The 13,256-nt window shown below is 34.9% G+C and overlaps 3 protein-coding genes across 3 annotated transcripts in view; 2 read left to right on the top strand and 1 right to left on the bottom strand.

Moving 5' to 3' along the window:
- Nucleotides 1-384: 384 nt before the first annotated feature.
- Nucleotides 385-992, top strand: LOC128165969 (nuclear apoptosis-inducing factor 1-like). Its single transcript, XM_052830896.1, has one exon. The coding sequence runs from the start codon at nt 564-566 to the stop codon at nt 990-992; it is 429 nt and encodes a 142-aa protein (XP_052686856.1). The 5' UTR covers nt 385-563.
- Nucleotides 993-4,893: 3,901 nt separating this feature from the next.
- On the bottom strand, nt 4,894-7,526 carry LOC128167889 (acetylcholinesterase collagenic tail peptide-like). The gene is made up of 6 exons (XM_052833857.1): nt 7,428-7,526; nt 7,051-7,086; nt 6,425-6,832; nt 5,655-5,837; nt 5,494-5,522; nt 4,894-5,219 (listed from the first exon to the last, which is right to left on the bottom strand). The coding sequence occupies exons 1-6, from the start codon at nt 7,522-7,524 to the stop codon at nt 5,097-5,099; spliced, it is 876 nt and encodes a 291-aa protein (XP_052689817.1). The 5' UTR covers nt 7,525-7,526; the 3' UTR covers nt 4,894-5,096.
- Nucleotides 7,527-8,859: 1,333 nt separating this feature from the next.
- Nucleotides 8,860-13,256, top strand: part of LOC128167508 (uncharacterized) — an 86,351-nt gene continuing 81,954 nt past the window's right edge. The window contains exon 1 of the mRNA XM_052833266.1: nt 8,860-8,866. The gene's annotated coding sequence lies outside the window, so the exon portion shown is untranslated. The remainder of the gene's footprint in view (nt 8,867-13,256) is intronic.

Here is a 13,256-nt window from a genome sequence, read left to right as displayed (position 1 = left end):
CTCCCGCAAACAAAGCGAAATTTACGGAAATTTTGCGGAAGTTTTGCGCACTCGACGGGCACCTGCATTGAAGAATTGTGAAAAGCCTTCTAGTATTTTTTTTTTTATCTGAATTGCTGAGTATGTTGGGTTATTCATGAAAACATTCACGTGTATATGTGACCCATGAGAAATAAAGTAGTGAATGTATCGATACTAGAAATATTAAATGGTTAGTGCCTTTTCACATAAATTATATGACAAATTTATGTAATATTTTGTCAAAGTTTTACAAATTATTACACGATTTGTTTTACTAGATATTATACGGGCCGGGGGGGGGGGGGGATTTATTAAAGAATATGAAAACATATTGTCATAATTTTATGTCATATTGAATACTTTGTTGTTGTTATATTATAATCAACTGATTCAAACTCCTATTTTTTTTAAACTCGAGTTTAACATACTATGATTCAAAGTTTAACAAAAGTATAAATATCATAAAATATAAAGTAATGATTTTTTAAATAAAACCTCGGTATTTTGCGTGAGGGTTCAAATTGTGACGTCATGACGTAAAAATGACGTCACTAAAACGACAACGCTGCGAGATCATGGAGGATAGAAAGAAGAAGCGATTCAGTGAGAAAGAAATTGAACTGCTTGTTCAGGGTGTTAAGGAAAGATCGGACATCATAAATTCAAAATTCAGTGATGTAATCAATAACTCGAAGAAGAAGCAAGCGTGGTTCGAAGTGATGGGGGCCGTCAACGCGGTATCTTTCTCGACAAGAACGGTTGACGAATTAAAAAAGAAATGGGACGATGTGAAGAGGGGGACAAAGAAGAGGGCATCTGCCGTACACAAAGAGCGGTGTAAGACGGGGAGCGGGAAGTTAGATATTATGCCGCTTAGTGCAATGGTAGAGGACATTGTGTCAGTAATGGGAGAGGAGCGAATCTTCGGATTCAGCTCCTATGTCGACACAATGATTCCCCTTGTAAGTTAACAACGTTCAGTTACCTCGTTTGTGTTACTTATAAGTCCATGCCTTTGGCGATGCAGTGAGATAATGAAACTTATTCTCGGCTAGAAACTGGTCACTTTCTCAACTCTCACATGTAAAAGCTTAAACAGTTTTGCAGATTTATAGTTGCTTAGAGTGTAAATGTACACATCGGGTCTAAATAGTGTTCCTTATAATAAGAATTAATGTCGTAATGATTGAATTTCCTGTATTTGCTACTAGGCTACATGTACTTTTTAAGTTTTCATATTATCGAATATTTGAATAATGCAGTTTATTATGAAACTCATTTGAGTATTTTATATTAATTTGTTTATTGCCATTGTATGTCTTATTAGGGGTATAGTTATACAGAATTGTTCTGAGGTACTCTATAAATATTATACAAAGATGACACAAGATGACTCGAACTTTTGATCTCTCGAAGTTTAATCATGATTCCATGAGGTTCGAATTATCAAGATTCACCGGGCGCCTGTAAAGTGCAAAACGAAATCGAAACGAAACGAAACGAAATCGAACGAAACGAAACGAAGCCAATCGAAACGAAACCAAACCAAAAATCGAAACGAAACCAAACCAAATTTAAACAAAACTAATATCAATTTTGACTACATAAAAGTGAAAATATATTCATTGAAATAAATTTTTGAACCATAAGATATAACTACAAGTACTCCGGTAGGTTTCAGACTTTTGTTTCAAATTTTTAAGCCGAATATCCAAAATTTGCAAAATTTATATAATTATGTAAATAACTGATGTACATTCCTATACCTTTTAATGTTTCTAATTTGTTTCATTGAATGATATTCAGACGTTTAGAGAGAGAGAGAGAGAGAGAGAGAGAGAGAGAGAGAGAGAGAGAGATGCTTTAAAAGTTATCAGCGACATCACATAGCAAAGTATGTATGCAAGTTTGGGAGAGAGAGAGAGAGAGAGAGAAAGAAAGAAAGAAAGAGAGATAGAGATATGATGATGATGATACTGAAGGGGACATTCTAACAACGATTTTCTCTCTATCGATTTGAAATATTGTAAAAATGAAACGATCGAATACAATGTGATTTTGAGCATACTGGTTGGTTGCCAGTTTCTAACATAAGAATAAGAATTGTTTTAATATGTATAGCATGAATGCAAAGAGAACTAATTAAAATTCAAAGAGAGTGGTTGGATGTCGAGAAAGAGAGACTTGGCATACAGCGGGAGAGGTTATACATCGAGCGCCGGCGGTTGGAGATGGAGGAGCGGACGAGGGGCGTCTGTACCGCATACAAACAACCAGAGGAACGTCGTACCCTACAAATGGACCATGAGCTCTTCCACGGAGCATTTATGCAAATTTAAGGGATATTTTCCATAGAATATTAAGTTATATCTTCTTCAAAATGTTTTAACGCTACACTTTTGTTACCTGTATTGAATATATTAAGTTTCATTCTTGAGTCTAATGGAAAAAGATCACACATTTTTGAAATTGAATGTTATTATTTATTAGAACAAAAAAGCATAAAAGACGTACATGGTAAATGAAATACACTTCGAAAGATCTCCACGCAATTATAACTGTGTAATTGTTGTTATTTAAACTAAAACTGTTTCCATTGCATTCGATTTTAATCTTCTTTAAAATATACAAAAGAAAGGGTAAAGGATTTTTAAATAATGAAAAAAGTATAACAAAAATATCAAATCGAGAGAGAGAGAGGGGGGGGGGGCAGTGAATAACTAGTACGAATACAGTTATACATGCCAACATGAGAGATATTTCTTAGAATTGTTTTACCTAAAACCTATCTCTGATGATCATGGCTCTGATTTGCTGCCCACTTTGATCCTGCACGACGTTGTCCACCCTGTCATCAATATATCATGAAAAATTTACCATATTTGTGTATGCACATCCATCTGCTCTTCCACCGCCCAAATGTGTCCTCAATCCTCTGTCGGGCCTTTTTATGGGCAGCATTGAAGGCACGGTCAGCCTGCGTGTGGGGATTCCTTAACGGTGTCATCAGGTATTGCTTTAAAGGGTACGCCTGATCCCCAGGAGATGCCCAATGTAAGGTTGGCCTTCCAACCATTCTCTCAGCCTGCTATTACCCCAAATGTAGGCATCGTGTGTGCTGCCTGGCCATTGAACATTAATGTTGGTAAGTATTTTCCGGTGGTCGCACACACCCTGACGTTGATGGCATGGTATCCCTTCCAGCACACGTATGCATCTTCTCTCTCTGTTGGCGGCTTTATTGCAATTAAAGTCCCATCCACGCATCCTAAAGTGTTGGGCATGTTAAACTCTTAGGAGAAGCCTTGTTTAACCGCTAATTGGGCTGCGGGGGTGGTGGGAAACTTTATGCAATCATTGGCTCGTTGAGATAAAATTTTTGAAGTTTTCTGAATAATTCTTGAAACGGATGGTTGACTCAATCCAGAGATATCTCCGATAACCTGTTAAAGCACAATCAAAGTTTTAATTTCTTGTTATGTTACAGGACAAACAAATTAATTTGAAATAGTTGGGAAAGCTGAATAGTATCCAGTATTATCATAACATTGGAAGTCCTTTTCCCAGCAGATTATGAAGATTTACTGATTGTTTTTAGTCCATTTCTTACGGAAACTTTAGTTAATTCATAGCTCTAGAGAAACTGCAGAACTTAAAAAAAATCACGGACTGCACGAAATGTACTGTCTCCAAAATTGCTCCTAACTGCCCTCTTTACATATTCTTTTTCAGGGATGAAAATCTAAACTGAATTGGATATATATATATATATATATATATATATATATATATATATATATATATATATATATATATATATATATATATATATATATACACACACACACACATACACGTAGGTGGCCTTAATTCCTTTTTTTGCAGCTGACTGGAAATTAACAGCAAACTTTTTTTTCAAACAAGTAGGGAGATATTTAGTGGGACGTACATCTGAATTGTGTTCTATGAGCCGAATTTTACTTGAATTTTTATCCCTGTCGCAAATAAGAATTTTAGAGAGAGGACAAAATTAGGCCATCTCTCTCTCTCTCTCTCTCTCTCTCTCTCTCTCTCTCTCTCTCTCTCTCTCCTCTCTCTCTCTCTCTCTCTCTCTCTCTCTCCACTTCTCCGTTTCCACTTCTCCGTTGCTAATGCCTGCATGGAAGCTGACAAATTCAACATTTTTTTTTTCGTTTCGCAAATACTGACTCTGGGATCAGAAAATTATTTTTAATACACTAAGTAAGTTACATTCATTGTTTTTTTTTCTAGCATTGACCAAAAATGTTTCAAATGTCCTTTGTTAAATAGTAAATCTACATCTAGCCATGCGTAATCATTCTTAATTTTTAACGCTTCATACTGAGACATAATCTTTAAAAATACTACGCGACAGGCTCATTTCAGCAGGTATATATAAATTATATATATGAACAATACTTATCGTAATGTTTCTAGATACTTGCATGTACTAATAACATTTTGCCAATGGACTAAAAAAATACCCACAGGCATGTTCACGAAACTTTCCTATATAAGATGTGAAGTAAGTGTGTTCCTAAGCTTTGACTTTGAAAAAAAGTTAGGAACATCCAAATATCAACTTAGAACATCTTAAGATGTAGCTCGATGGTAACTTATGAGCATCTTAAATTAAAATATCCTAACCTACTAAAATCATTCGACTTATTTTTCACATCAATTCATACAGATAGAATTTGAGAGACTTGTGTAGGGAAAAAAACATTTTAAACATTTTGCCAAAAAATTAATACAGTTTATTCAACAATACGGATTTTTTAGTACTTTGATTGATAACATTGTACCGTACAAACGTATCTATCATGTGAGAAGAAAACTCAAGCGATAGTGTTCTATTCCCATTTTTATTGGTTAGAACTCGGTAACAGTTAAAAGATAAACTTCTGACTAAATTTCGTATAACTAATTCATCTGAATTTTCTTTATTGCGTCAAATCAAAATACATTTCACCAGCATTAAAGAAGCATTGGCATGGATTACACTTGTAGAAATCTAGATCCTTCTATCAAAAGGAATACATGCCAGGGATAAATTATAAGTTGTCCTCCATATTTGTTTTTATCTCAGAGTCTCTTTGAAAACGATAGAAAGGTTCATCTGCGTCACGCCTCCTGTCATCATCATCATCTCCATCAAATCTCCAAGACTCCAATTTCTTAAATGATAAAGCATATTCAAGAAAGTAACAAAAGTGAGTAAAATTTTATGTTTTTGTATCCGGCATTTTGTTGTTGTCCGTTTCAATGCATCGGCAAACTAGCTATATATTATCATTGATTTTGTTTTTGTTTTCTGGTCTGTTTTCTTTCTCTTTTTTATTTATTTATTTTGTAAACACGTTTATTCTTCAAATTAAACTTAAAGCAACGCGTTGATTTATATTTCACAACCAAGAAATCTTTACAGTACAACTAGTATGTAAAACATACCTTCAATCTCTGGTGTAATATTCTCAACACTGAAAAATGAAAAAAAAAAAGAAGTTAAATCTTAGCCTCCGCCCTAATTAATAATGTTACTATCTGTATAGTAAATGCGCATATATGTAATTTTGAAAAAGAAAGGTTAATATAGAAATTACAGTTCTTACCTTTGACTAAGCGTACGAACTGAAAATCACATGATTTAGAACAACGTCCCGGAAATCCTGGTTCTCCAACACGACCGGGGGTTCCCGGTGCTCCAGGGGGTCCTTCCCCACCCCTCTCCCCTCGTGGGCCACGCTGACCTTTCTCTCCTTTCTCGCCTGGAATACCCGGTTGACCTACACACTCTATTTTGGAAAAAGTTCAAAATAAGAAATTAAAAACATATATTTGTACAAATGATACTTATCTCTTATAAATAAACAATAGTTGGTATTAATCAACTTACCATTATTGAAATATACGGTGAAACTTTTGCAGTGACTGACACAGGCAAACAATGAATTTGTTTTGTAACTTAAGAAGAAATGCTCGAGATATTTTGGTATGCTTAAAAACAGTTTAACTGAAGATTGTACTTTTTAAAATTTTCATTTTAAAACAGTATTTTTGTAGCACCTTTTCGTAAACTTTCTATCATGACGTTTAAGTATTTAGAAATTATTTTATGAAAATGATATTACTACTGTCTGCCTGCGAACAAAAAAACTCAAGTTCATAACGAAAGTGATATAGAAATTAACAAAACTGTCCATAAATCTAGCTAAATTGCATTTTTATTAATAAGATTGAAATGATGTTCATTCAACAATCATTCGATCAATGTGATTAATAACAATGTATAACTACTGAATAACTATTTTACTAATTACAATTAAGCTTCAATGTACATAGCTTTACAATATACGCATGTACGAGTATGATAAAATCCTACCACACTCAGTGCACTCAGTGGGACAAACTCCGTCTGAACCTGGTGTACCATCATGTCCGGGTAACCCGGCCAGTCCTTGACTCCCTTGTTCCCCTTGACTCCCGGTATCCCCCTTTTCCCCCTTGTCCCCTTTATCTCCTTTCTCCCCGGGCTGACCAGGATTCCCTGTATCTCCTTTATGTCCCTTGTCTCCGGGTTCCCCCTTCTCTCCCCTACTTCCGGGTTGTCCTTTATCCCCCGGAACTCCTTTCGGACCTGGTAGTCCAGACAGTCCCTGTACACCTCTGTCTCCCTTCTCCCCGGGCCCTCCTTTATCCCCCGGTGTCCCCGGGGTACCTGGGGTCCCCGGAATTCCCGGTGACCCTTTTGGCCCATCCGCTCCTTTTTCTCCGGGTTCACCTTTGCATCCTATTTAATTATAAATATTATTTATAATGTACTGAGAGTCTGTAATGTCCTGTGATTATACTAATTATAAAAGATTCCAGAAAAAATTATTTTTATTGTTTCTTCTATATATATCTTCTTAATTATACGTCAGAATTTAATGTTGATATTTAGACGTGTACATTTCAAGGTTTGGATTTGAAGATTCTGCAATCGTTTGAATAAACCATAAAATTTACCTTTGGGACAATCTGTTGGCGGAGGTGGATCAAAAACTTGAAAAGATAAAAGGAAACTTTCATATCCAGGCAATATAATTACTTATTCATAAATCATCTCATCGAAAAAAATTATTTTGAACAAAATAGTAAATTCTTTAAGTTACTAATTTTAAAAAAAAGTTGAATGCGTAACAAATTTGTAATGACTCTCTCGCATTTCAAAATAAAATAAATATTTTTTGAAACATACGGTAAAGTCTGAATGATGTTTACTTATTTTTAAAATCTATATTAAATCTATCTCTCTCTCTCTCTCTCTCTCTCTCTCTCTCTCTCTCTCTCTCTCTCTCTCTCTCTCTCTCTCTCTCTCAGAGTGAACTTAAAAGCATACGTACAACTAAACCCTCTGACGATGACCGGTGTTAAAAGTAGCAGAATGCAGGTTAACTTTGTCATGATTGACGGAGACAGTGAGCAACTTCTACTCTGCATCAATTTTTATAACCACTATAAGTATAATCTATTTAAAAAATCTAATACTCATAAAAGTACTTTAAGTACTTTACATTTTATAGTACGGTAGTAGCCTATTACTGCTGATGTCAAGATATGGTCTATGGTCTAGAGCGATATACATGTATGAGTTTAATTGATCTCTCATTAAACACATATTGATATCAAACAGATACGGTTAAAAGGCATACCGGTACATCTTCATTCATGTATTTACTTGAAATTTCGGGATACATGCCAAAATAACCCCAAAAATATATATCAGATGAGTTTCAGTTAAACTCAAATACTTTGATTTTTTAAATTAATATACATGTAGAAATAAATACTAGAATGCTGCACTGTTGATTGAAAAATAGCAAACCAATCTTTACATGGATATACTTATGGCATTTTCCCACTCAAGAGAAAAAAGTGTTCTTGACTATCATTGTTTGCTGGGTCGAGAACTGGCTCAAAATGGCCTTCTTAATATTGACCAATATTGCATTTTGAATGGCGTTGTGCATTTGTGACCTACCCAGTGCGCAATTTAGCCCATTTTGGGGTGGCCACATTTGTTTGTTTGTTGTTGGGGAGACGACCCTGCGGCCGCTCCCAAATTTTGTTCCTTATATCACCGCGACCAAATAAACCAATCACATTAAAATGAAACCCACCTAAATTTTTACTTTGTGTCTTATACATGTATCTGTGATAATAGGTAAATTGAAGAGTTAATTGGCATGTCCTTTCCGCCAAGCAAGCGTTAGAAATAATTTTGACACGAGTCGACACAACATCCGGGTTTTCCTTCCGGACCGCGGGGACCTGTGTTACCTTTATTTCCGGGAGGTCCCAGATAACCCTTAAATCCAGGAGACCCTGGAAGACCTTGAATACCCGTTTGACCTCGACACCCTACAAACAAATATGGACATCGTTTTAAATTCAAATACTTGAATAAAAATACTTCGTGACAGTTACCTTAAATTGATACTGAAATACATGTACAAATATGAAATCTTGTTGAATTTAAAAAAATTGAGACTTTGTAATGTGCAAAACAACTTCAAAAGTACGGTGTACGCGTGCTTCGTTTTACATGTATATTCATTCAAAACTACAAAAGAGAAAAAGAAAACTGTGTTTATTAGTTTCAGTTATATATACTTTATTATTTCTAATTCAAATTATTTTATTCATAGAATTGCACAAAAGAAGGCATTTAGAAAACTGTTGTATATATTTGAAAAAATGATATTAGATTTTTTTTACACACTGCATCTCAAATACATCAATATAAAGCTTTCTTATAAAAGATTTCAAAAGAAAAGATTTCGTTTTATAATTTGAAAAAGGGTTATTCAATTAAAAATAATTAGTGATTTTATTTAGATCTTGATCATTTCATATATCAACAAATTAATAACAAATCCAACTGTAAAATCTATAAAATTAATTATTTTTGTGTACTTTTGCAAAAAAACCCACTAAAAGTAAGAAATTATCGTTCAATCTTGTACCGAATTCAACACAAATACTTATTTTTTTTCTGAAGCAGTGGGTTTAAAAAAATGAAATAATTTCAGTCAAACACAAAATACCATCAGAATCATTTGAAAATTTATTGGTGAGATTTTGAAAATAGGCATTGTTATTTTCATGATATCAACTTATTTTGTTACCTTTTATTCAGTAAAATATGTAAAACACAAATTTTGTGTTTTACTTTTTAATGTAAATGACGTCAAACATGGGGATGGTTCGCTCAATTTTATACAGTTAGCTCTTTGTTCGTAAAAATGCCTTTAAACTGCACTTGCAGGATTTCGACCTATGATTGCAGATTCGTCCAGGTGATTTGTGATCCGGATTTTTTTTTTTTGCCTGTATCATCATACGCATCGTTTTCCATGCATGCTTTCTTATGGAGTATACATGTACATATATATATATATATATATATATATATATATATATATATATATATATATATATATATATATATATATATATATATATACACACACACACACACACAAGACTCAGCCCGTCTATATTGAATAAATTCTCTCTCTCTCTCTCTCTCTCTCTCTCTCTCTCTCTCTCTCTCTCTCTCTGAAGATGAATAGTTTCTTTAATTTTCAGTTCAAGTACAACATAACGCGCGGATCCAGAATTTTTTCCGGGGGGGAGGGGGCATTTTCGGTATTTTTACAATGTAAATTTATAAAATTTGAAATTTCCAAGGGGATGGGGCAGACCCAGGGATTTTTAGCGATTTAAAAACTTGTCTTTAAATTCATACAATTAAATCTCAATTCTAAAATCGCAAAATAATACGACTCGGTGGAAAATTCTATTCATACTTGTTTTCCGTATATACATGTATATCACCGGTATTGGTCATTCCCTAACCCATATGTAAGTGATTAAAATTAGGTTGATGGTAGTGACCCCACTTGGAAACTTTGTTCTCTCATTTAGAGAAATCAAGGCAACATTCAGTGGCGTCTGAAGCTAGTATACCTTCTATGACTCCAATTTTCAATATCAACATTAAATATTTTAGTCTTTTTAAGGTATTATATTTAGGAACAATTTTGTTTGCTGCGAGAAAAAGTGTGGGGGGGGGGGGGTGGCTGAAACCTCCCTGATGCTATGTTCCTAACGGATGGGTCTAACTTTGCAAAAAACGTGGGGAGGGAGGGGGGGGGGGCTAAGCCTATGACATTCAGCATCTGAATCAAAATGAGTGGTACTTTAGTTTTCTCAGATGCATTATGGATGATCAATTGTTCAGGTTAGGTAGGGCCAATGCACACCTGCTCTCAAATATACAGCACCATGAGTCATGATTTGTCATATACCTTTGGTTTAGGTGAGACTTATAATAGTTCATTTTAGAGCGAAACTGCTCTAAAGAATTTAACCTGTTTTTTTGTAAATTAAAAAAAAATCCACATATACACCTAAATAGATTAGAAATATATATGTGTATATATATACGTAAATTTTTTCATGTATACATACATACATACATGTAGCATTAAATCTTTTCAGGTATAACTGCATCCAAGATATATCATCTCATTTAATCTTCTATACCTTTCATTCTTAATTCCTAGGACCAATCCTATTCTCTTAGCTAGGTGTTTTTTGGTCCTTTGTTTTTTGTGGGGTTTCTTTTTTTTTTTTGCATTTTGGGGCCACTAAGTGGAATAAATACAATTTTGTATGAACCGATTGGTGTGATTCGGTCCACCAACATCCAAATAAATTCAGAGATGTTTATTACGTGAGAGAAACAAAAACAGGTTTTTGTTACATGCGTTTATTCTGAAACAATAGAAAAAATAACACAGCTACTAAATGTGGTCGTTTTCAGCTTCGAAATGTTAAACAAGGTGGTACATGTACATCTCAATAACAAAATTATAAATGGTTTATAAAAAGTTAAATGAAAATGTTCATGGTTTATCACAAAAAGCATGCAGACATCAGCAAAACAAAGAACTCCCTCAATGGCTATTTTTTGAAACAATTATTAGAGCATTTCAATGAGAGAGAGAGAGAGAGAGAGAGAGAGAGAGAGCTTCTGAGCCATTAGGGTACCCCCCCCCCCCCCCCAACCCCTTCCCCCAATTGTTGATTAAAAGAACTAGACGAAGTGAGCAATTCAAAATTTTTCACAAAAAATATCATGATAAACAAGAGGCCCAGGGGCCACATTGCTCACCTGAGCAACAATTGCCTTAATTCTGATCAAATTAGCATTACAGTATCAAAATATCTTGACAACTAAGTACAGTAGATCTTGCTAAAAAAAATTGAAAATCTGCCAATTTTTATCCACCTCTTATTTTTTGGTAAATACCAAGCCCCTTTTGTTGTTGTACCTCTAAGATTTTTTTCTATTCCTATATACCCCCCCCCCCCTCCATTTCGTGGCCCCACTATTCTCTAGGGAATCATGGTTTCATCAAACTTAAATCTAACTTTAATCTCATAATCTGTGCTTTCACACTAAGTACTGAGTTTTGGACCAAAAACTTTCCCAGAATATTTTTAAAGATTTTCTCTATATATTCCTATGTAAAAATTCAAACCGCCATCACGGCCCCGCCCTACCACTAGTGATTTTGCAAACTTGAATTTACACTACCCGAGGATGCCTCTACACAAGTTTAAGCTTTTCTGGCCAAATAGTCTTTAAAAAGAAGATTTTGAAAGATTTTCTCTATATATTCCTAAGTAAAATTCATCCCCCATTGTGGCCTCACCCTACCCTTGGACTATTATTTAAACAAACTTGAATCTATATGATCTGGGGATGCCTCCACTCAAATTTGGGCTTTCCTGGTCTAATACGTTTGAGAAGAAGACTTTTAAAGATTTTCTCTATATATAAAAATGTATCCCCCATTGTGGCCCCGCCCTACCCCCAGGGACCATGATTTGAACAATCTTGAATCTACATTATCTGAGGATGGTTACATGCCAATTTGAGATTTTTTGGCCAAATAGTTATTAAAAGAAATTTTTTAAAAGATTTTCTCTATATACTCTTATGTAAAATTGATCCCCCAATTGTAGCCCCACCCTACCCCCGGGGACTATGATTAAAAGAAACGTGAATCTACACTACCTGAGGATGCTTCCATTTTAATTTGAGCTTATCTGGCCTAATAGATTTTGAGAATAAGATTTTTAAAGATTTTCTCTATATATATTCCTATGTAAAACCTGATCCCCCAATTGTGGCCCCACCCTACCCCCGGGGATCATGATTTGAACAGACTTAAATCTACACTACCTGAGGATGCTTCCATTTTAATTTGAGCTTTTCTGGCAAAATAGTTTTTGAGAATAAGATTTTTAAAGGTTTTTGTCTATATATTCCTTTTAAAAACATGATCCCCCTATTGTGGCCCCACCCTACCCCCGGGGACCATGATTTAAACAAACTTGAATCTACACTACCTGCCGATGCTTCCACTCAAAGTTGAGCTTTCCTGGCCTAGTAGTTTTTGAGAAGAAGATTTTTAAAGATTTTCTCTATATATTCCTATGTAAAACTTGATCCCCCAATTGTGGCCCCATCCTACCCCCGGGGACCATGATTTGAACAAACTTAAATCTACATTTCCTGAGCATGCTTCCAATTAAATTTGAGCTTTTCTGGCCTAATAGTTTTTGAGAAGAAGATTTTTAAAGATTTTCTCCATATATTCCTATGTACAACTTGATCCCCCAATTGTGGCCCCACCCTACCCCCGGGAACCATGATTTGAACAAACTTGAATCTACACTACCTGAGGATGCTCCCATTTTAATTTGAGCTTTTCTGGCCTGATCGTTTTTGAGAAGAAGATTTTTAAAGATTTTCTCTATATATTCCTATGTAAAACTTGATCCCCCTCTTGTGGCCCCTCCCTACCCCCAGGGACCATGATTTGAACAAACGTGAATCTACACTACCTGAGGATGCCTCCACACAAGTTTAAGCTTTTCCGGCTGAATAGTTTTTGAGAAGAAGATTTTTGAAAAATACCAACAAATTTTTAATAATTCTCAATTATCTCCCCTTTAAAAAGGGCGTGGCACTTCATTTGAACAAACTTGAATCCCCTTCACCTAGTGGTGCTTTGTGCCAAATTTGGTTGAAATCTGCCCAGTGGTTCTTGAGAAGAAGATGAAAATGTGAAAAGTTAACAACGACAACAACG

Source organism: Crassostrea angulata, chromosome 10 (genome assembly GCF_025612915.1).
Source record: "Crassostrea angulata isolate pt1a10 chromosome 10, ASM2561291v2, whole genome shotgun sequence".
Classification (NCBI taxonomy): Eukaryota; Metazoa; Mollusca; class Bivalvia; order Ostreida; family Ostreidae; genus Magallana; species Magallana angulata.
This window is presented reverse-complemented; position numbering and strand designations above follow the sequence as displayed.

What these genes read in the sequence shown, in the direction of transcription:
- LOC128165969 (XM_052830896.1), top strand. Translation starts at nt 564, where the DNA reads ATGACGTCACTAAAACGACAACGCTGCGAGATCATGGAGGATAGAAAG.
- LOC128167889 (XM_052833857.1), bottom strand. Translation starts at nt 7,524, where the DNA reads ATGCAGAGTAGAAGTTGCTCACTGTCTCCGTCAATCATGACAAAGTTA. An exon ending in CATCGTCAGAGGGTTTAGTT is followed by an intron (nt 7,087 to 7,427) that starts GTACGTATGCTT and finishes TATCTTTTCAAG; the next exon opens with TTTTTGATCCACCTCCGCCA. An exon ending in CACTGAGTGCACTGAGTGTG is followed by an intron (nt 5,838 to 6,424) that starts GTAGGATTTTAT and finishes TTTCCAAAATAG; the next exon opens with AGTGTGTAGGTCAACCGGGT.